Raw genomic sequence first — 20,841 nt, 5'->3', positions numbered from 1 at the left:
TAAAATCTTAGAGCTGTAGGGAGCAAATAAAGATGCCAGGAAAAAATAATTCAGGAATTTACTGAATCTAGGATCAAAGTCCAGAGGCTCAAAATATTTCAACTCACCTCTTTGATGTCCAGGCTCTGAACTTCTTAGGAGGCTGTACTAACAACCAAGTGTACTCCATGCTGATGTCAGAGCTCTTAGATAATTTACAGCAAAAGATTTAATACCAATGTGCTATGAAAGACCAAAAAATATTTCCTAGTCCTTTGCCTATGCACTGAAAAGCTCGCCCTGATCCTGGTGAGATGAATCGTTACAAAAATACTATGCAGAAAACTTGTGGAGGTTCACATGTCTGCTTTATACAAAGTGTAACTACCCTGCTAGCAGGTACAATGATGGTGTAAGCAAAAGGGACTGCTAAATTCCCGGCCAACTACCCGAGTGTCACTAAATCCATATAGAGTCAGAATCTTTACCTAAGATCAATTCTTATCAATACGTATGATAAATCAGAAAAAAAAAGCTCTGCAAACACAGCCCCAAATGTTTAAATGACATAATAAAGCATAGCTGGCCATTTTTTAATGGAAAAAAGCAAAGAAAACCTGTCATAGGATTTAGTGCAACCACAGTTCACATGCTAAATACCAACATGTTGCTGATATCCCAAATGTGAAATGCTAATTTAGTGATAGGCTAACTATGGAAATCCAGTTCAATTTGCTTTTAATTCAAGGCAGAGTTTTATAACCACAAGAACTCAAACCACTGAAGTAAATTCGAAAATACCCTCACTACTCTCATTGAAGCAACAGCCCCGTGCCCTTCAAAATGCTTACTTGTTTAAGCTCACCTAAAAATAGTCACAGAAATTCCATATTTTATTGAGGTACAAATGATTTCTAACAAAATGTTTATCTAAAGAATCTAGCAGCTGTTTTTAGGTGCTCTGGTGCCAGCCTGATTTCACTTCATCTAAGAACACTACATGGAAAAATTACTATTTGCAAGTGCTACAAAAAGCCAGCTATTAACAGTATGGTGAAACACTCCACATGAGGTCTAAATCTATAGAAACTAGGTTACCCACGGAGGCACACCAGAATAGTAAGCAAAAATGGTATTTGAAAGCAATCCTGTCTGCTTGTTTTATCAGCATGACTCCATATCTGCATTTTTAAACCCATGAAGAACTTGTTAAGCTTTGCATTGTTCCTCGGCCAGTATTTCACTGAGTTTAAAAATATCACTGAGAGTCCATACATGCACTCAGCATCTCTCAGAACTTCATTCCAAACCAGAGTTCCTCAAAAGTGCAACGTGACTAAAATAAATGTTGAAGAGAGCCCAAATTTTCTCAGCCTAACAGCCAACCTCCGTTTAAACAATATTCATTACCTGTAAGCGGTAGTTTTCCAGCAGCCGGGGACAGTTTAAATCTACACAGCTTATCAGCAGTACTTCACTTGAAAAGGCACAAGTGACACTTGGAATGACAAAAATCCAATGCACCAAACACACTTTGCCTTGAGCCTCCTGCCACAAGGATTACATACACTTCTTAAAAAGCCATTTGCAATAAGGAGATTAGAGTAGTTGAATTTGCTTGCAAAAATCTATTTGCGTTTGAGCCACTGAACCAAATTCCGAAAGGGTACAGATCTCAGGAACATTCCACTTCTACCATCATGTCCCGAGGGAAGAGCTATCAATAAGCAAGTTTTCATTAGAAAAGGGCATTTTAATTAGGAAGGTATGTGTAGTTAGCAGTAAGAGAATCCACATTGCAGGACAGAAGAGTGAATACCTTGTAGAGCTTTTAGGAAACTAGCCATGAATCCCATGATTCCTTTTTTTTAATTGATCATTTTTACTACTTTCCTTTATTCATTATTATTGAATAGCCTTTTTTTCTGTCAATGGAAGAATGGTACCTATTTCCTTGAACTTATGCAAGGTGTCTCCAGTTCTGCGACTAAGATGGAAATAATAGTTTCAGGAGAACCATACATTCAACAAAAGGCCGGTAAAGATGACAACCATATCAGTTTCCTCCTATAGGACCTCATCAGTAAAGAAATTGGGTCTAGATAGGATGATAATACCTAATCTCAGTGCAATGCAAGAGTGACTTTATCATAAATCAGGATAATTTAAATCAGGGTAATACAGGACTTAACAAATCTCAGCGTTCAGGTTCACAGCAACCAAATCACTTGAGCACTCATTAAGTTTTAGGTGAGTGTATTAGAGCAGATCAATTCAAGCAGCTTTTTTTCATACTTTTAATGTCTCTGGGCCATAGCATTTTGCATTTTGGAACATCAAGCCCAATAATTACGTGAGGAATAACCCAACTGATGTCACAGCCAGAGTGAACACAGAACAACAAAGGAAAAGAGATTCACAAGGTGTAGCAGGAGTAGGATAAAACATTACTGGACTTAACACCAGATCAACTGCATCAGATCATTAGAAGGTAAAAATACCACAGCCCAAGCCAGCTGGGGCTGTGCCTACCATGCTGTATCTTGTTTCTACCGAGGTTTCACATGTGGGAAAATGTAACGTAAACACTACAGCCTTAATACGGCTTCTATGGCAGGTACTGGCAGGCAGTGCAGTGGGGAGAGGGTTTGCCTTAGTAAGAATTGATTAAAGCTGGTCTAAACTTGTCAAGTTTTCACAAAGCCCAGAATCCACCAGTAGTTTCAGCCATTTCTCTGTGTACCACCTAGACAACTTAAGAAGGAAGACTACATTAACTCTCCTGCAGATTTTTACTATGGGGCCCAAAGCCTCTTGTCTTTGAAGTCGGCAACAAAAATGCAACTGTGTTCAGGCTTAAACCATGCTGTAGGCTCTGTCTCTAAGGTGGCTAATCACCTCTGTCAACTCACATTGATTTTTTAGGCACTTGAAATCTTTCTCTTCCTGGCAAGAGCAACAGTAAGCAAAGGAACAAGAAAAGACATGTCGGTGAATACATTGGGGAAAGCAGAGATGGCTTGGAGACAGACACTCACGTCTGCAGGTCTGCCTGTCATCCCTGTAGTATCCTGGAGAGCAGACGGGCACACACATGCTGGTGTGGGAGAGAACCAGGCTGGTGTTGCAGGAAGAGCAGGAAAAAGCATCCCCGCCGGTGCAGGTTTTACACGAGGGGTGGCACCCTGCAGGGACAGCAAGAACAAGTGTTTCTGTTCAAGCAAAAGCAGATCTTCAAGCAAGTTTCACAAGAGTCAGCAGAAGCACCCTCAGAGACTGAGCATGGTGATATCAAGTACCAAAAGTTCCTACTAAGCCTAAGTCCTTACTGGTGTGCAGCACTCAGGAGCAGAAACACAAGCAACCCACCCTTGACAGATAAATGGCTTTATTTATGCTCTGTGCACCACACACGCTAGCTCGCTCCTCTCCGCTCCTCTCTCTCTTTTTACCCATCCCTCTTCTCTTCAACCTTCCCTTCTCCTTAAGGATAATCCTACAGGATCCAGCCAAGACCTGTCTATTAGAAAAGAGTAAAAAAAGGGCAAGAATGTCTCAGTCCCTCTCATGCTCTTGCTCAACTAGTTTCAGGTCAGATCTTCCTGAGCCTGACATGCTTTGTCTATTTAGGAACCATCTAGTGCTTTTCTGACAGCTCCACATCTCCCTGAAGATTTACATCCATCCCTTTGGCAGGAGTTGCACAGCTGCTACCTATTCCAAGAAGCAACGCTGACAGAGAACAGTCAATCTCTACACACCCCCTCTCTGTTTCACTCATGACTTTGTCATATTTCCTCCCTCCTAAGGTCTCCTGTTTTTCAGGCTGAAGCACTGCAGTTTACTCAGTTGCTCACTGTACAAAAGCCCTTAATTCCCCACATTCTTCTGCCCTTCCCTTTTAGACGGCAGAATGACTCACAGCACGCAGCTCCTTTAGACAGCAGCAGAACAAATTCTTCTGTTCCTCTTTCCTTTTGTACTAGTGCCTAACATTTGATGGGCTTTTTCAGCATTGCTGAACACTGGGATGCCACTTTCACAGACTGACTGATCATTCCTTCAAGCGCACAGCAAGGATGCCATCGTTCTGTACGGGAGGTTGGAACCGTGTATCCCTGTATCTGCCTACACCAAACTTCCACCCCTTGCTTTACTGCCCAGACTCTCAGTCTTACAAGATCCTTCTGCAATTCTTCATAGCCAGCGATCCCACTGACTGCCTCGAGGAAGGAAGCACATCACTGTCTTTTTCTTCCCCTGCATTTTTTAAGAGATATTTTTATGCCACTGTGCTCCTTTTCTTTCCCTGCTGCCTTTCCAGCCCTTTGTCTCTCACTTCTTGGGCTTCTTAGTCTGACTGAAGAGATTTAAAACACCACAGTGGAGGAGGCCCATGCATCCTATTAATTTCTCCAAAGGGGGTACATACTTATAAAATTATTAGTCTGCTTTATTTCTTGATAGGCCTTTACCTAAAGACTGATGCCATCATTACACCTATCGGCCCACATTAATCATGACTGAAAATGAGCAAAGAAATCAGACAAGTGACTGCATTATGCTGTGCTGGAGATCTTGAAAGCTAGCATAAAATGCAATACGAGCTTTGACACATTTGAATAATGCAAAACTTCTTTTAAATGAAACCTTTATACCAAAGGGAAGAAATAGTATCCCTAGGCTTAAATTTCCAGGAAGGCAAAATATCTCTTCTGGGGGTCTTTCCAATTAAATGACACAGAGTATATTTCATATGTCTCTGAGATTTCATTTGTCAAAAACAGGTATATTAATACACAGATCCCTGAGTGCCTGAGAGAAGCTTTGAAGCATTAACCATCAGTTGTTAAGGCTGGATTAGGAAATGCCACTTCCTACAAAGGGAGCACGTACCTCTTAATGTGCAGACTTCCTTGTCTGGATTTCTTTCTCTTAAAATAAACTGCAGTACCCTCTGCTCAGCATAAGATGCATTGGGCTTTAACATGTCTCTGTCAGCCACGTAACAAGGAAAAGCAACCTACTTCCTTCTAAGAGTCCAAGAAATATAAAGCAGCGCAGACAATGACTGGAACATGAAACCACATCAGCAACAAAAACTGGAAGAGATCCAGGGATAGGTGAAGGCACAGAAGGCCGGAGAATAAAACATGCTATCAGTGCAGCTTCACCCCTGCAGCTGGAGGGCTGCATCCATCATGCCAGCCCAAAAGGCTGAATGAACTGGCTTTTTGTTTTAGAAGCTGCTACGAGTGATTGCCTTTTGGACCGTTACTGCAGCAAGACAATTCTCAATGAGAGACCTCAGCTAGGATGGTGTTCCAGCTCAGGTTGCAAAATGTCCTGAGAAGTTGCTACCAGCAGGTGTTCTGCCTTCTGTGAGCAGAAGTAGCACAGCCCTTCACAGCACATATCCAGAAAACATTTTCAAGTGTCAGCATCCCAGAAGTGTGCTGGTAGCACGCAAATTGAAGACTTGGCAATGGGCACACGGAAAGTCTCTGTTTGAAGTTGTCCTTTGCTGTGCTTAAGAAGCCTACCTCTTCCCAGGAGTGATCTCAGAATATCCACCCTACATATGACAGTGTACTGTCACGCTGTTCTCTGTGCCACCACCTTTGAGAGACGGGATTTACCAGAGAGAAAGACAAAAACTCACCTTCACCTCCCCCTCACAAGCAGACTGCTGTCTGTTACTCATTAGACTTACTAATCGTATTGTAACAGTGGGCTAGGTCCCAGTAGCCTCAGCATGTGCTCGGGACAGCACAGCACCGTCTGCCTCAAAGAACTCCCAGTCTGAAAGCAGACACAGACCGGGGGGAGCAAGGAGAGAGTGCTTCCAGCCAGCTGGCAGAGTTAATAGCCAGGAAGGACCTCTCCAGCTCCCAGGGCAGTGTCCTGCCAGCTAGACAAAGCCTCTCTACTAAATAGGAACCATTTCATGGAACATCTTGCAAGGATCCACGTGGTCCCTCGCAGTTACTTGAGGTACATGTAGGGACTACTCACTTTTGCAGGCACCATTCTCTGCATAGTATCCCACTGGACAGTCAGGGATGCAGTGATCCTGCAGGAGCAGGTGACGGGTGTTCTGGCACTTCAGACAGATGCTGCCGGTGTCCTGCAGGTTGGCCACACACTGATGGCACAGGGGGTGGCAGTCTAAAGGAAGCAAGGAATAACGGACACTGTGATCACAGAAGGATAAAACAGGATGGCTAAGGGCAAACACATTGCTGAGAACTCAAGGAAGACATTGGGGATGTAACTTTCAGAGCCCCTTCTTGCTCTCTGGTGCACAAGGGTTGGGATCACTGCACTTCCAGATGTCTGCACGAGACAGAACCAGAAACTGCCACATTCAATGAGCATTCCCTTCGTCTTGCCCTCATCCCCGTCTTGTGCTCTTGCTCAGCATCCCAACATTTTCACTTTTCCTCAGCAACCACATTCCCTGCATCTCTGCTGCCCCATTCAAGCATCCCCTTTCCCATCCCTCGGGGAGTTTGGGAAGGCTTTGTACAAAGCCAGTTCAAAGCTCTTTGCTTTCCCCAAACCCTTCTCTGATTTTAGGTGCTTCTACCTACAGGTTTACCTTTAGCAAACTGTGCTGGAAGCTGTAGGCGGTCACCTCCCTTTGCTCCCCCCACGGAAAAATGAAGAGCACACCCTGTACAGTTGTATGACCTTCTCCTGTGGTTGTTACCGTTCAGATTTTCCCACACAAACGAGACATCCATACCCTGGAGAGGCCACTGCAGACCTCAAAGCCCAGCCAAGAGCGGCATTTAGAGTTGCATGAGAGTGCCTCAGAACCTTCTCCTTGTTTCATTCCTCCCCAGCAGCACACAAGCTTGTGTCTCCTGACCTCTGCCTGAACTGGGGTGCTTTAAAAGGTTTTACAACAAGCCTTTTGTATGTACAACAGTGCAGTGTAAGGCAACCTGGAAGCCAAATTAATCCCCATTATGGTAATTCAGAAAATTATAAAGGAAATGACGACTGTCTTGAAAGAAATGTAATAATGAGGCTTGATTTGAGTACCTGGCCTCTTGTCAGATTTCTACTGAAGGTTCAACTTTCTGTCTTTTGTCTCTTGTGACAGCATTACTACAGATTGTCAGGCAATCTAATTTTACAAGCTGAAGACAGGCTCACATCGGAGTCCGGGGGAATTCTGTATCCATACCTGTAAGAATGTAGTAGTGACTGGAGTCTAACCCTAACCTTATTTTTCCTATATGTTACAAACAGACGATTCTCACTAAACACCGGTGGAAAAGCACAGATGCAGCTCAGAAATGAATGCCATTCTGACTGCATGCAGGCATTCAAGGTCCTTAAAGCAGCTGCCTCTGCCTCTTGACTTTACAGGATATATCATCTATGTAGTTTCTGCCCCCCACTCTCAACCTTGCAGATGGGAAATGAACAGCCAGAGGGGAGGTAAATGTGTGTGAGAAGAAACACTACGCCTAAGACAGTCACCCTGTAGGATCTCAATCCATCGCTGTCAGGACAGTGGCAAGAAGAGCAAAGCAGCACACAAGGTCATGCTCCCAAACTCAGTGACAAACCTCAAAACCTCCTTAGAGGGGTTATAGCTGACAGAAGTTACTGTGCTGCAGCTTCTGACTGCACAGGAGAAGAACTCAATACCAAAGGCATCCCAAGGGATCGTCCCATAAATCCTCACACCCAAAGATCCCAAACCTGCCCTGGCATCAGAGTGGGAAGACCTGCCATCTATCTGTAGCCTCACTGAAGCCAGAAAAGATCACACACAGCCCATCGAGGAGCAAGGAGTAAGATAGCATCCACAAGGCCCTGAGCACCATATGTAATTTGTATGCACAGGGCTGGAGGTGGGATGAAGAGTTTTACACACTTAATATTCAATAAAATGAACATAAATCAAATTAGTTTCTCATGCTTCCACGTCTACCTGGCAATACGTCAACTCCCATTATTGCTAAAATAATACTGCTCCAGTTTAATTTCTTGCTGGAGTCAGTGCTCTCTAATAAAGAGCTCTGGCTAGATAGAATAAGTAATCAAACTCCCTGTTTGATTAGGTTCCATAAACAGAGCACAAAAATGAGACAGAGAAAACTCAGGGTGTCCTAATAACCAGCATCCACTGTAAATAACTAGACTCTCCCAAACTAACATTTAAAAAGCCAAGTATCTACAAAACTAGGTGCTGTTGTAGTACAGTTTTCTCTTTATAGCCTCTATATGTTTTCTCCTGTGTATTGGAAGAGTTCTTTTTCTCAGCTACTGTTTCAGGATAAATCAGCCCCATCGCTCTTTTGTTCCTTTGCAAGCCTGGAGATCAAAGAGCACACACCACCAAATAAAAACCCAGAACTGAGGCTCATGGTGAATTTGAAGATCATTGGAGAACTAGTGAGAGAGTAACGGAAGAACTGAAGCGCTTTGTTTTGGAAAAGATTATTTAAATTTTTCACAGCTGGCTCCCTTTGAAGCGAGGACTAACAGCAGCAGAGTGCTTCCTTTGTGCTCCTCCATGACACCGCGCAGCTGTGTTTGTTTCCTGCTTCTGCCTTCTCCCTGTCCATCCTCACTCCAGCTCAGCTAGCAGGCAAGTCACTGCCTGCAGGCTTTGGGTTCCCAGAGGCTTCACATCTCATCTCTGTGGCAGGTTCAGTGCAGCACAGTTACTTAATTCTGTTAGATTCCTTCACGGATCCAAGCTGGATGCTTCAGGGCAGCATGTCACCACCTTGCTCATAGTCCCAATGCCTCCCTACTCATCTTTTTGAGACTACTGACTTGCCTCCCACTGTCCAAACAAAACTTTTTCCTGCTACTCTTTCAGCTGGCTTTAATTTCCTCCTTGTCAATTCACCTCGATGCAAAACCGCCCCAAACACCTTACCTGTCAGTGATCTTCCCATAAAGCAACTTGCATTGCAAAGTGTAATATAATTACAGATTTCCATTTCCAGAGTTCCCTTACTTCAACATCCTCTTTAGCTTTCACTTAGCAGGCAAAGAAAACAAAGGAAAGAATGCCCTTCCAATGTGGAAAGTATCTGCTATGTATTGTTCTCTTGCCTGTCAAGACAAAGGTGGCTGCTTGGGGAGACAAAATCATCTCTACAGTGTTTGTGAATGCTCATAAAGGAAACCAGAGGCATTTCTACCTCTCAGTTCCACCATGTGCTAAGTAATCAACCACTTGTATTGCTTAAATATACCTCCTCTCTTAAGGGCTCTTTAGAAAAACATTTCCTGATGCAAGTTTCGTACTATAAGGTAAGGTATGAGGTTTACAATAGAGTACTACTCTAAATCAGTACTTTAGACACCACACAATTTACAGGTGTGTCAGCATGCAAACATTCCCTGGTACCTTACAGTAAATCCAGAAAGAAAATCAGTAGGGTTGATTCAGAAGGACACCTAGCACTGACCAGGATTTTTGGTTTGATTTGGTGGTTGGAAGGGGTTTTTTGCCTCTCCTTTAAAAGATCTGAAAGGGAATTTGTCACACCAACAAGCGGGGTGAACTCTTAGCGAAGTGCAACCACGTTTGCAGGGATCCATCTGCATCTTCTGAAAAGGGTGGGAGCTTTTCTAGGCAGCATGAGGTGGGAAAAACAGCTGGACGGTGCCTGGCACAAATGAGCCCAGACCAAGGTAGGAAATGATCTTGCATCTTCCTCCTCTGGCAGCTCAGCTGTTAATTTCTGTAGGAGGTTGAATGTCAGTGACTAAGCGGAGCTAAGCCCCCAACATTCCTCTTGTTCTGCTCAGTGAAACTCCAGCTCTTTGTGATGATATCAACATCTCTTAAAGAGTATGGCAACAGCTCATTAATTTTACAAGGAGCTGAGTGTATTTCTTGTTGTCAGAGTGTCCCTTCTGGAATTTTAAAAGTAAGGCAGAAAGGCTTGTTACAGGCATTCTCCTGAGTGAGCCCTTCTGGTTTATCTTTGAACATTTTTGCAGCTGCACGCAGCCTAAGAAAGCGAGGGCCTGAGCAGCTGAACATGGGGACTGGGAGCTCCCTTCCAAGGAAGCTGCAGCTGGAAGTTAAGATAGGACCTTGGGGGATACTGTACCAGTGGGTGGTTTGAGTTTCATTCATTGCCAGCTGCCCTTGCTCCTAATTCTGATTGGTAGCCCTCTGCATCCTTTTTGGCCCTAGCCAAGCACCCAAGGACGGCTCAGCCTGCAAACTCCTTGCTTCAGCCACCGCACAGTCCCTCTGCTTTTTTCTAATTGCCCTTCCACTGAGTCAGGAAAAGATCAACGAGGAAGCCTCAAGATCAACAAGGAAACCTCAAGACGGGCATATGATTTATTCGAGTCAGAAAAATAAGGGCAGGGTTTTATGAGCAGGACACCAGTTTTAGCAATGGTGCTATTTTTCAGACTGGTCACTGTAAAGTTGTCTTGGGTAAGAGGGAGAGGGAAATCAGAGTGTTTTCAGACTGGGTAAACAAAACACACAGAAGCCCTGAGACTCAACAAGGGATGCTAAAGCCACAAACATATTCCTCTACACGCACTTTAGCTATAAACCAAAATGAATCAATTGAGCACTCTTAAAGAAGACTGGCACAAATTCAACATGCCCGAACCAGAGCTTGGAAACTCATTGATCTTTTGAAACTTGAGGCCATTTTGTCTTGCCTCTGCTTACATTTGAAATGCTTATTTGATAAACTGCTGTAAACAAGATCCTTTTTTCTATTAACAAGGCAAATGTTCCAATCCTCATTCAGGTAACATGTACAACAACAACATTAATTCACAGGCAATGGTTTCAAGTGACAGTTGGTTTTCTCCATCCTGTATGAAAGATTTTCCCCTGCAGGTCCATAAAGTTTGACAGGTGGCTATAATGCACAGCAGTCCCTATAAGTCGTAACACAGTTCTGCCTGGAGGGCCAGGAATTAGAGATAAATGGGAAGATAATTGTGAAAAAATACTGCTTTGGGAAGCAAAGGAAAAAGCTTTGTTAGGTCCTGATGCAAATCATATATTATGCAAGTGTCAGGGGTTTTAATGTTCTTTTTTATGGGACAGCTGCTCTTTAACTGATAATTAATAACTTGCAAGGGCAAATTTAGAATTTCAATCAGTGCTGAATGAGAAGAATGAGTGAAATTTTATAACCTGGATATAGAGCTCTTTATCTTCAGCAGAACTGTCAACACACATCCTTTGCTTAAACATCGAACATAAATTTGGTACAAGGAGCAACACACTTCAGGCTGCAGACTCAAGACCAAAGCACAACTTTTTCTTAAAGGCAACAAATAACTATGTTCCTCTATGAGGATCTTCAAAACTTCAGTTAGACAAAGAAACATCATTGCACCTATGTGCAAGACCACGTGAACGTTAAAGGTTCCTATTTTACAAGGAGTATCTGTACTGGCCTCTTGGAGGCAGGACTGACACAAGCTAATTGCACAGCAAGACTAAGGCCAGAGCTTGGAGGAGGAAACATGTCTCCTTACACTCTTGCTACGTTGCACCCAGAAATTAGTCTCTCCTGTTTTGGGGGCACAGATCCAAACACTCGATACTGACACTCAGTGATGCCAGGCACTGTGAACCAAGCCTTGAAAACATGTTTCTGCTCTGAGAAGACAAGTCTCCAAACAGTGGACCATGTTCATGACCTACAGGACTTCAAAATAAAGCTTGTTAGTTTGCAAGGAAAGGATGCATCACCAGATTGCAATTGCTTTGGAGCCCAGAAAGCCAGGCAAGGTTCTTCACAGATGATTCAACAATCTCTGTGTTTCTGCTCCTCATTACTGCCAGGCACTGTGACATCCACGTAATCACCTGGGATTTGGGGAGCAGGCTTATTGCTCCATGACGCCTTGCCAAAATTACATATAACAGCAGTCTAAAAGGGATGATTAAAGCACATAGCACACAGCAAGCAGTAGAGTAAACCCTCCTCTGAAAGAATCCTAGTTTATGATAAATGGTACTAAGTTTTTCCAATGAAATGTACATTTGGAAGACCACATTTCCACAGGGCTTTTTTTCATAGGAAGCATAATGCCAGTGGGAAAATAAGGTGGAAGAAATAAAGTGCTTACAGCTATGATGTGGACATGACATCAATAAGTATCGTTGTAGCCCCTAAAATTTTACAGGGTAGAGACTGCTCTTTACGCTGAGACCTCAATTATTTTCACATTGCAATTACCTGACTGTACGAAACATCTTGATTCCCCAGCCTGGGTATACCTAAGGAGCTGTAAAATACTTTTACAATTTTTTCCTATTTTCAGATACTTTGTTTCCTCCTCTCTTCGTCTCTGCAGACAAAATAATAACTGTTGTTTAAAAGGAAGAGGAAGCAATGGTTCATAAAACTAATCTGTGGGCAGCAAAGAAACAAGTTCTTCCATAAAAAAACCAACACACATATGTAAACAAACAGAAGTCTCTTTGAAGCAGAATCATCTATATTAAATTGAGAACAATAGCCTCTCAATGGATTTATTAGGTCTAATGCATTTTTCCCTTTTCTCAGGATTCCTTATTTCATTTGGAACTGTTCAGCCTAGATTAAGTCTCACATACTGTATCTTTTTTTGATAAAGAAAAAAAATGGCTTGATAAAGCACAGAAATTGCTGGAGCAGTTCCCAGGATATGTTTATACATGTCTGTGAGACGGATTAAAGGAGATTTTTCTTTTTAAACAGATAAATGCAGTCAGTGGCTTCTGATGATAGGCTTAAGTGCAGGCACCGAGCACCCACAAAGTATAACCCCTACACAGAAATCCCATTACCTCCCAAAAATGCACACAGCAATGCTAGCTGTGCCAATTTTTCTTTAGGCCCCATATGCTGCTTCTCTGAATCACAAATGTTTCCTTAACTCGCTTTACTGAAGCTCTGTGCAGGACCTAAGCAGCCTTCCTGGCTCTGAGTCCCCCAGGCTTGGCTCTACAGTGACAGGCAGTGTGCTGTAAAGCCCAGGCGGGAGTGAGATGCAGATAAGCACTTGGCCTGGCAAAGGCAAGCACAGCTCCACTCAGCAGAGCAGAGCTGCAGCCCATCCTATTGTTAAGCGCATGCTCATTGTGATATTAGTAAGTCTATGTATGCTCTGATGGTTCCCAGACACACTGGTCCATATATGTGATCTCAAGTCTTCACACCAAACCACGCAGCAGCAAGCAAGACAAAGGACAGCTTTGGCTCCCCCTCCCTACCTGCCCTATATCATTTGCAATCAACTTCCCACCACTCTAGAGAAGATACGTACGGCAGTAGCAGCAAGTGGCTTTGCTCTATACCATGCTCACTGGAGACCTTCCTCACGGTATTTTCATCTGTGTGACATTTTACACACCACAGGCGTTTTGATTTCTTCATGGTGTGTGCTCAGGTAGCTGGTTAATACCACGGAAAAATCATCATGCTGTATGACCCACACCATCTCCTCTTACTTACCCACACAATATCCCACCAGGTTGAGATACTGCTCTTCCTTGCAGCTAGTCCTGCACCTTCCCCCAGCTAGAGTCGCATGGGGATGGCAGGTCAAGCACTCCAAATCAGAAGGGCCACGGCATGTCTTGCAGGATGGATGACAGGCTGGATAAGAAAAGCAGCACTTGTTGTTAGGCTCTTGGTATAGTCCACCTTGCACTCTCCCCTCCCCCAAAAGCCAGCCCCTGTTATAAGAATCATTTATTCCTACAAAACATGGACATAAGATTATCTAACAGCATCAGTGACTGCAGAGCTGTGGTCTGGAAGGCTCTTATATCCTCGTTTTGAATAAACGAGATGAGAATTGAGTTGGCAATTCAAAAATGTGATTTGTTCTGTGCATTAATCAAGGTATAGATCTATATAAAATGTAAAGAGATTGTCCCTGTTATTCATCCCTCCAGCATATGCTTGTACACATAAGAAAGAGACTGGGATGCACGGGGAGATAAATTAAACATCTTAGGCTGTATGAACATCATAGTGGCGCTAGTTTGATATTCATCAGTGGAAAATCCAGGAACGATTTCTGCACAAAGCCCTCCCAGACTGAAACCTATAAAACCTGAATGCCGTGCCAGCTCATTAGATATTCTGTCTGCTAAAAGCTCAACAAAAACATTGCAGAGAAAGTGGTTAAGATTGCTCAAAAATATTTCACTCAGACTGCTTTTGTACCTTTCCACCTTTAAAGACAGATGCCGTATTTCCGTACTACAGATCTGAGGAAGACAGGAATACTACAGCTAATGATCTGTAAAAAATTCTTAAAAACTACTTTAACAGCTCTTCTATGAATAAAAGCACAAAACTTCCAAAGTCTCCCGCCTCAGGACTCCCCCAGGCTACGCGCAGTCGCTCACTCCCCATGTGGAAGCTGGGCATTTTGCAGCTGCCATAGCACAGGGCTCCAGTGTTTAAGACCTAACACGTCATGTCCCACCACTTTCTCAGCTCCTCAGAAATCATGCCCGTGAACCCAGTGTTCAAAAGGAAGAACCGATTTTCTAGACGCATCTGTATCAGCTGAGTTTCACAGTTCAAAAACTGCAGGAGATCTAAGCTGGCAGCATACAGCAAGATGCCACTTCCCTGGCACTGAAATTTGGTTTCTAAAACATTTACGTAAGTCTGAAACTGCATAACGCAGCATTCAGCAGCTATCTCAGCTCTAAGGTGGCACTGCACAACCTCAAAACTGATGAATCTTTACAATGGCCTTACTCTAGAATGTATTTATAGGGTTGTTCCTTGGATGAATAAATAGAACAATGGATTTTAGAAGAGGTTTCCCTCTCTGAGCTTCAGGCCTTGCAGGGAAGCGACCTGTAAATTTCTCCTACTGCCAGAACAGATACAGGGATGCCTGACCCAATGAATCGATTATAAAACAGCAGATGACTTTCAGATGACCTTGAGGGGACTAATCATATTTCAAATGCCCGCATTTCCTCACCCATTGTACTTAGCAGCTCATAATGAATGGCATACCCCAAAGGCCACCATTTTCTGCAAGTGGCAAACAGGATTTAATTGTTGCAGTCACTCGGAAGGTCAGCAGTCACAGTCGTCTCCTTAGAGGAGATCAAACAAGCTGAATGAAGGCTACTTGCTGACTGGTGGGCAAGGCTGAGGCACAGATAAGTAATTCTGTCCCCACTACTGACCAGGCATACTCACAGTTGTAATGGCTTTTCTCCTGTATCTCTAGAATTCCTTCCTTCTAAACCCAGCCAGGAGTGGATTAAAAATAAAGCTAATTGAAACTGACAATATGCTTATCTAGCCTAATAAAAGCAGACCACTTTTCAGCATTGTCCAGTAAAGATCTCTTCTGCCACAGCACGCTGGCTACTGAAATGAAACTCGAAATATCTTCAGGGAAACAGTCCAGAGGAGCAAAACTGATTATAATTTATGATTCAATGTGTACGCCTCTCTCCCATTAGGAGGAGATTCCATTTCCTGAAATTGGACTACCCTTTCTCCCCTGAAAATACTTAAATAGCCTCATATAAATCTGACAGCATCTCTAATTACTTTGAGGAATGCATTACAAAACGTGCATGCAATGAAATCCAGCAGTATAAGCTGCAGGTGCCTACACTACGGACTCACAGTGGCAGCGATCATCATGGTTGAACCACCCCTCTGGGCACTCCGAGAGGCATCTGCCTCCAAGCAGGACGTGGGCAGACAAACAAGCCGTACAGTCCTGGGAAGAGTTCCCCACACAGCCTGTGCAGGAGGAGTGGCACTCTGCAGGGAAGGGAAAAACAAGAGCACAGAGAGCATCAAATTAGTTGAAGCTTATCTTGGTTGTTTCTGTCCTAGAGTATGGCTAGATTGCTTTCTCCCCGGTGATGACAGCAAGGGATTTCCTTTACAGGATTCTCAGATTGTGAAAGGCAGAAAGGGCAGGAGTACAAAGGCTGTGTAACACACTTCTTGATAAGGAGCAACCACAGATAGCTGCAGATTTAATCTTTGTTTGCACCCACACATCTCATTACTGAAATGGAGACCTAGCGAAGCGAATGCTCATTACAAGGATGATTCAGCCAGAATGAAAAGAGCACAGTTAAAAAGTTAGACTTCTTCACTTTTACTGCTACTGACTCCAAAACAAGCCAACTTAAATTAAGTAATCTAATTAAATATATAAATTCATTAGTTAAAAACCTAGTATTTATTAGAGCAGTGACTCAAGGCCACAGGTTCCACTGTGTGAGTCTCCACCGGACACAAAGAGAGGCCTCATGCCCTCTACGGAGACAAGACAGACACAGGGCTTGAGAGATGAAATGAAAAGATTTATACAAGTACACTTAGCTGTCTGCCAGAGAGTCAGGAAGAGAAGTCAGGGATCCTCATCACAAATGCAATGTCTCCAGGAATATCTTTGGCTCAAGTGACTCAAATCGTATCAGAGAGAAACTCCTTAGTTTCATTCAGGGAAATCTCAAGCATTAGAAAAATATAGAGATATTTCTGTGGTTTGGTGAGAAATACCCAACCACACAAGGCAAAACCTCCAAACCCAGAATTTTAACCTACATATGCATGTGCTTCTATACTGCACAGATAATGTAGGCATGGTACACATCTTTTGTGGGTTTACCTTTTCAAAAAGGTGCATCTACAAACTGTATTTTACAGTATTTTACAGAGGTAGTTCAAAGTTTGAAATTTTGAATCTTCACATCCTTCTGCAATAGATCAAACTGCTGTTCTAAAGCCATTAGTAATACTGCACAGCTAATAACGTGTGGGGCTGTGCCGGCATTTTTGCCCAATGACATAATTCAAGCACTGTCACCGAACTCTGCTCAGGCCTGTCTGTACAGGTCTGTTCACCCAGCTGAGGCAGTGGTATATGGATTTCTTCACTCAGTTTCTATACCATAACCTGGACTCAGCCCAGAAAACCCATTACCTGCAAAGGAACGGCCACTGCATGGATTGGAGGCTCTACAGTAATGCCTTCAAGAACCAACCCAAAGCACTGGATACCTTACGGCACCGGATACCTTACGGTCTGTGTAGGTCACTGTTAAAGACAGAACCATTCCTCCAAGAAAAAGTGCCACTTCTTCCTTTAAGATCCACTAAGGCAAAAAAAAAAAGAGCTTGAACAGATTCTTTCCATCAAGTTGAGATGAAAAAGGTAAAAGCAAAATAAGTGGATTTAAAATTACATCCACTTTTAGAAAATATTTTTGCAACAGGAAGAAACAGCCATCAGTAGCACTATAGCTACTGTGGTTACTATTACTTTACTTAAGTGTTGTAGAGTCACTGTCTCTATGACTGATCCTTCCACACAGGGAAATCACTGCCATTTCTACAAGTATCATTCCTCCTTGGGCTTCGAGTGGGCTGCGCTGGCACGAGATGTTCAGTCTAACCTCTCACCCTGCCTCCGTCTGCATTATTTTCAAGATATTGCAATATGCTTGCTGTACAGATATCCATACTAGCTGCCACAAGCTCTGTACAGCCAGACTGACCTGCTGATCCACCCAGCAAACATTCTTCGCTGAAGTCCACAACAGTTTTCTCTCACAGTGGTGGGAAGCCTCATATATCCCCCATGTACACTACACTGGCCGCTTTCCAAACTCTGGCCTTCATGGGAATGCTTCCTACTTGGTATTTCAGGAGCAGTGATGGCACATGTGCTGCAGGGCATGTATCAGAAGAGCTTCCTCAAAAGAGAAGACTGCTGTGGGATGTCTTGACCTGCTCCAAGGGCTAAGGCTAATAAGGAGACAGCTCAGCCTTTTCTGAAAAGGATTTAGGGATTGATCCTCCTTCAAAATAAGTCAGTGGTAAAAATCACATACTCCAATGAAAAGAAAGCTAAGCTGTGCAGACTTGAACAGAGTCAGTTTTTAAAAAGTATACCTGAATCCTTTAGTCACAAATTATACGTAGGCATATTTTCCCTCAAAAGTACTAGTATATGCCATTCTGAAGGTTACTGAGTTCAAACATTCACAACTGTCACAAGGCGAACACAGGAGCTCAAAGCATGTAACAATCAAACACCGTACGTCATCACCCTGAAAACCCTAAATCCAGTGCAGCCCCGCACTGAAGGCTTTGAAGAGCTCTTCCCATCCTCGACTCACCTTGACAGACTCCGGTGCTATCCCGGTAGAACTGGGCTTGGCAGTGAGAGAGGCAAAGGCCATGCACCACTCCTTCCATGGGCTGCTGAGGCTGCAGTGCGTGCTCCGGTGCCCTACACCGCAGGCAACGAGAGGCCCCTGGGCCCAGGCAGGTGCGGCAGGACGGGTGGCAACCTGGGCACAGGGCAAGAGAGCAGTCAGAGCCACAGCTCTGAGGACAGCTTTCTCAGAGAGAAGGACAAGGCACAACAACCTGGGCATCTGGTCGTAAACGACAGACGGAAAGGGGAGAAAACACTGCTTTGGACCATCTCATTCACCCCTCTTCTGAGTTTTGTATTGCTATAGACTGTCTGATACTCAAATTGTGAGCAAAGAGCATACGCTCAGCAGCAACTCACCTGTTCCCTAAACCGACAAGGTGCTGTATTTTCTATAATGCAACAGGGATTTTAGAAAAATACTTCGACACCTTTCCCCTCACCCCCATGTAATAGCCCTTCTCTTGAATAAAGCTGATGAACAAATAATGTTGGGAAAAACCTGCAGTACTATGCCACAGGCAGTCAATTTTTCTTTAATTTCTGGAACCGCAATGGTGAAAACGATCTCACTAGGAGAGACAGCAAGAAATGACAGTCTGAAGGGCTCATAGGAAGCATAAATTCATCGTCCGAATTTTCAGGTTTTCCATCATTGCACAAATGACCTGAGTGTTAGCAAACCTACTAGGTGTCTGTAGAATTTCATCCACTTCTTAAATCATGTCAATAAAAACTTGGAAGCAATGTAGGCTTATTTCAACAGCATAGAGGAAAAAAAAAGTCCCCAAGATAACTAAATCCTAAGAGCGTGAACGCAGAAAGCGTTTGAGAAAATTTGTTTTCTGCTTTGAGAAAAAGCAATCAGCAGGCACACACAGGAACTACTCACTGACCTGTTCAGCATAGGATAAAAGATCAGCATCATAGCTGGTACTCCAAGCACAGCCTGACAAAAGCCAATATAGACGCACAGGTATACAGCAGCGGGGAACTTACTCCATGACTGCAGCTTACCCTTGCAGACATTGTGATCCTGGTAAAAACCGTCTCCACAGTCCTGCAGGCACTGGCCCCGGCGCAAGGCCACAGGAAAGGAACACGAGGTGCAGTGAGTGGCCAGAGGTCCCTCACATGTGGAGCATGAGTTGTGACAAGCTGATAAAGAAACAGAGCACAGAGAACTGAAAGGTCCAGGTTTTAATCCTTGGGAGTGGTGTTGCTGACTACAGCCTCCTCCGGCAACAATGAAAACTCCCAGCTGGCATGATATTCAGCTATGTGAACTAATGAGAGCAGAAGTGCATGTGTGAATAACTACTAATAGTAATAACGCTCACTCACACAGTGTTCTGAATATGTATCCCAGAGTGTCTTCATGTGCTTTGCAAGGCAAAGAGGTTATTTAAAACAATCCATCACAAGTGAACCAAAGGGAAAAAGAAAATAATCAAATTCCCTGTCCCCACTCGCACTTCTGTGCTCTTAACATTCCCTCCCCACAAAAAAACATCTGGGGAAAAGAAGACAACATGTGGAGAGTGCCTTGAGAGCCTTAGGAAAGGTCATGCAAAAATGCCTCTTACCTCTGCATCTTCCATTGCTACTTGGGAAATAACTGTCTGGGCACTCTGAAACACACTTTCCATCGTGTAACAACTTATCTGGAGCACAGGTCAAACACCTAGGCTGGTCTGAATAGCATGTTTCACAGAACTCGTCACAAGCTGCCAAAGAGGACAGTTCGTTAATGAAACGCACTCAATAAGCAAAGAACAGAGCCATCAACCTGTCCGTGCAGATAAAATAAAGTAAGCCAAGCCATGCCTTGTCCTTTCTTTGTTGGAAAGGCATCTTTAAACATTCCTCTCCCGTACAAGTAACCTTTCACACTTCCCTGGAATAAGCAGTGATATTCATGGAGGCAGACATGTGAGCGCAGACAGGTGCTCACTGGCCTGTATCCTGTTTAGGACTCTGAGTAAGTATAAATACCAGAAATGGGTCTACACCAGCACTCCCCCCGCTCCTAAGATAACCCCCTCCAGCTAACATAGTACATCTTCCCTGCTCACCAACAGTCTGTGAACAGAGAACACCATTTAAAACAGTTTCATGTATGAAAACCATTTCATGAATCTTCACGTGTCTTTGTACAACAAACATCAGTTATCAGACTGTGCAGGAAGTAAAAGATGGAGGAAAAGTTAAAAAGATTAAAAAACTGTAATTTTCCCCCCTCCCCCTTTTCTTCAAGTCAACATTTTAAGTATGAAAACACACCTAAAATCAAGCATGATAATGTTTCTTATCAGTTTCTGTGGTCTATATTCTCCCGGGCAATCAGCTCTGAAGTTAAATGACCTGTTGCCTAAGAGCACTATGAAACTGTGGTTTCCCTAAGTCAGCAGCACTACTGGCGCTGTATATTCAGAAGGGCCAAGCATTTTACTTAATTTTTATTTCTTCTCACCAGTCACACAGCCTCCCTTTAAAACAACTTACAGCTCTGCAGTTGGGTACTACCACACATGGCTTTGGTAGAAGATGAAAGGCCTGAATCCTGGAGGTTGTGAGCAACAGCTATGCAGTTTTGAGAAATGACTGCCAATAAAAATCGAAATTATGCCCAAGCTGCATCTAAGTTAAATTTCCTTTTGAGCTGAAATGATT

The 20,841-nt window shown here is 43.5% G+C and overlaps 1 protein-coding gene across 1 annotated transcript in view; it reads right to left on the bottom strand.

Annotated features, from left to right (window-relative positions):
- Positions 1-20,841, bottom strand: part of FRAS1 (Fraser extracellular matrix complex subunit 1) — a 174,163-nt gene that overhangs the window by 63,360 nt on the left and 89,962 nt on the right. The window contains exons 15-21 of the mRNA XM_037392849.1: positions 19,755-19,895; positions 19,186-19,326; positions 18,128-18,301; positions 15,612-15,752; positions 13,452-13,595; positions 5,995-6,147; positions 3,018-3,164 (exon numbers count right to left, since the gene is read on the bottom strand). Of these exons, the coding sequence (XP_037248746.1) occupies positions 3,018-3,164; positions 5,995-6,147; positions 13,452-13,595; positions 15,612-15,752; positions 18,128-18,301; positions 19,186-19,326; positions 19,755-19,895 (1,041 nt within the window). The remainder of the gene's footprint in view (positions 1-3,017; positions 3,165-5,994; positions 6,148-13,451; positions 13,596-15,611; positions 15,753-18,127; positions 18,302-19,185; positions 19,327-19,754; positions 19,896-20,841) is intronic.

Source organism: Falco rusticolus, chromosome 1 (genome assembly GCF_015220075.1).
Source record: "Falco rusticolus isolate bFalRus1 chromosome 1, bFalRus1.pri, whole genome shotgun sequence".
Lineage (NCBI taxonomy): Eukaryota > Metazoa > Chordata > Aves > Falconiformes > Falconidae > Falco > Falco rusticolus.
The sequence above is the reverse complement of the archived record's forward strand: the minus strand, read 5'-3'. Positions and strand labels throughout refer to the sequence as shown.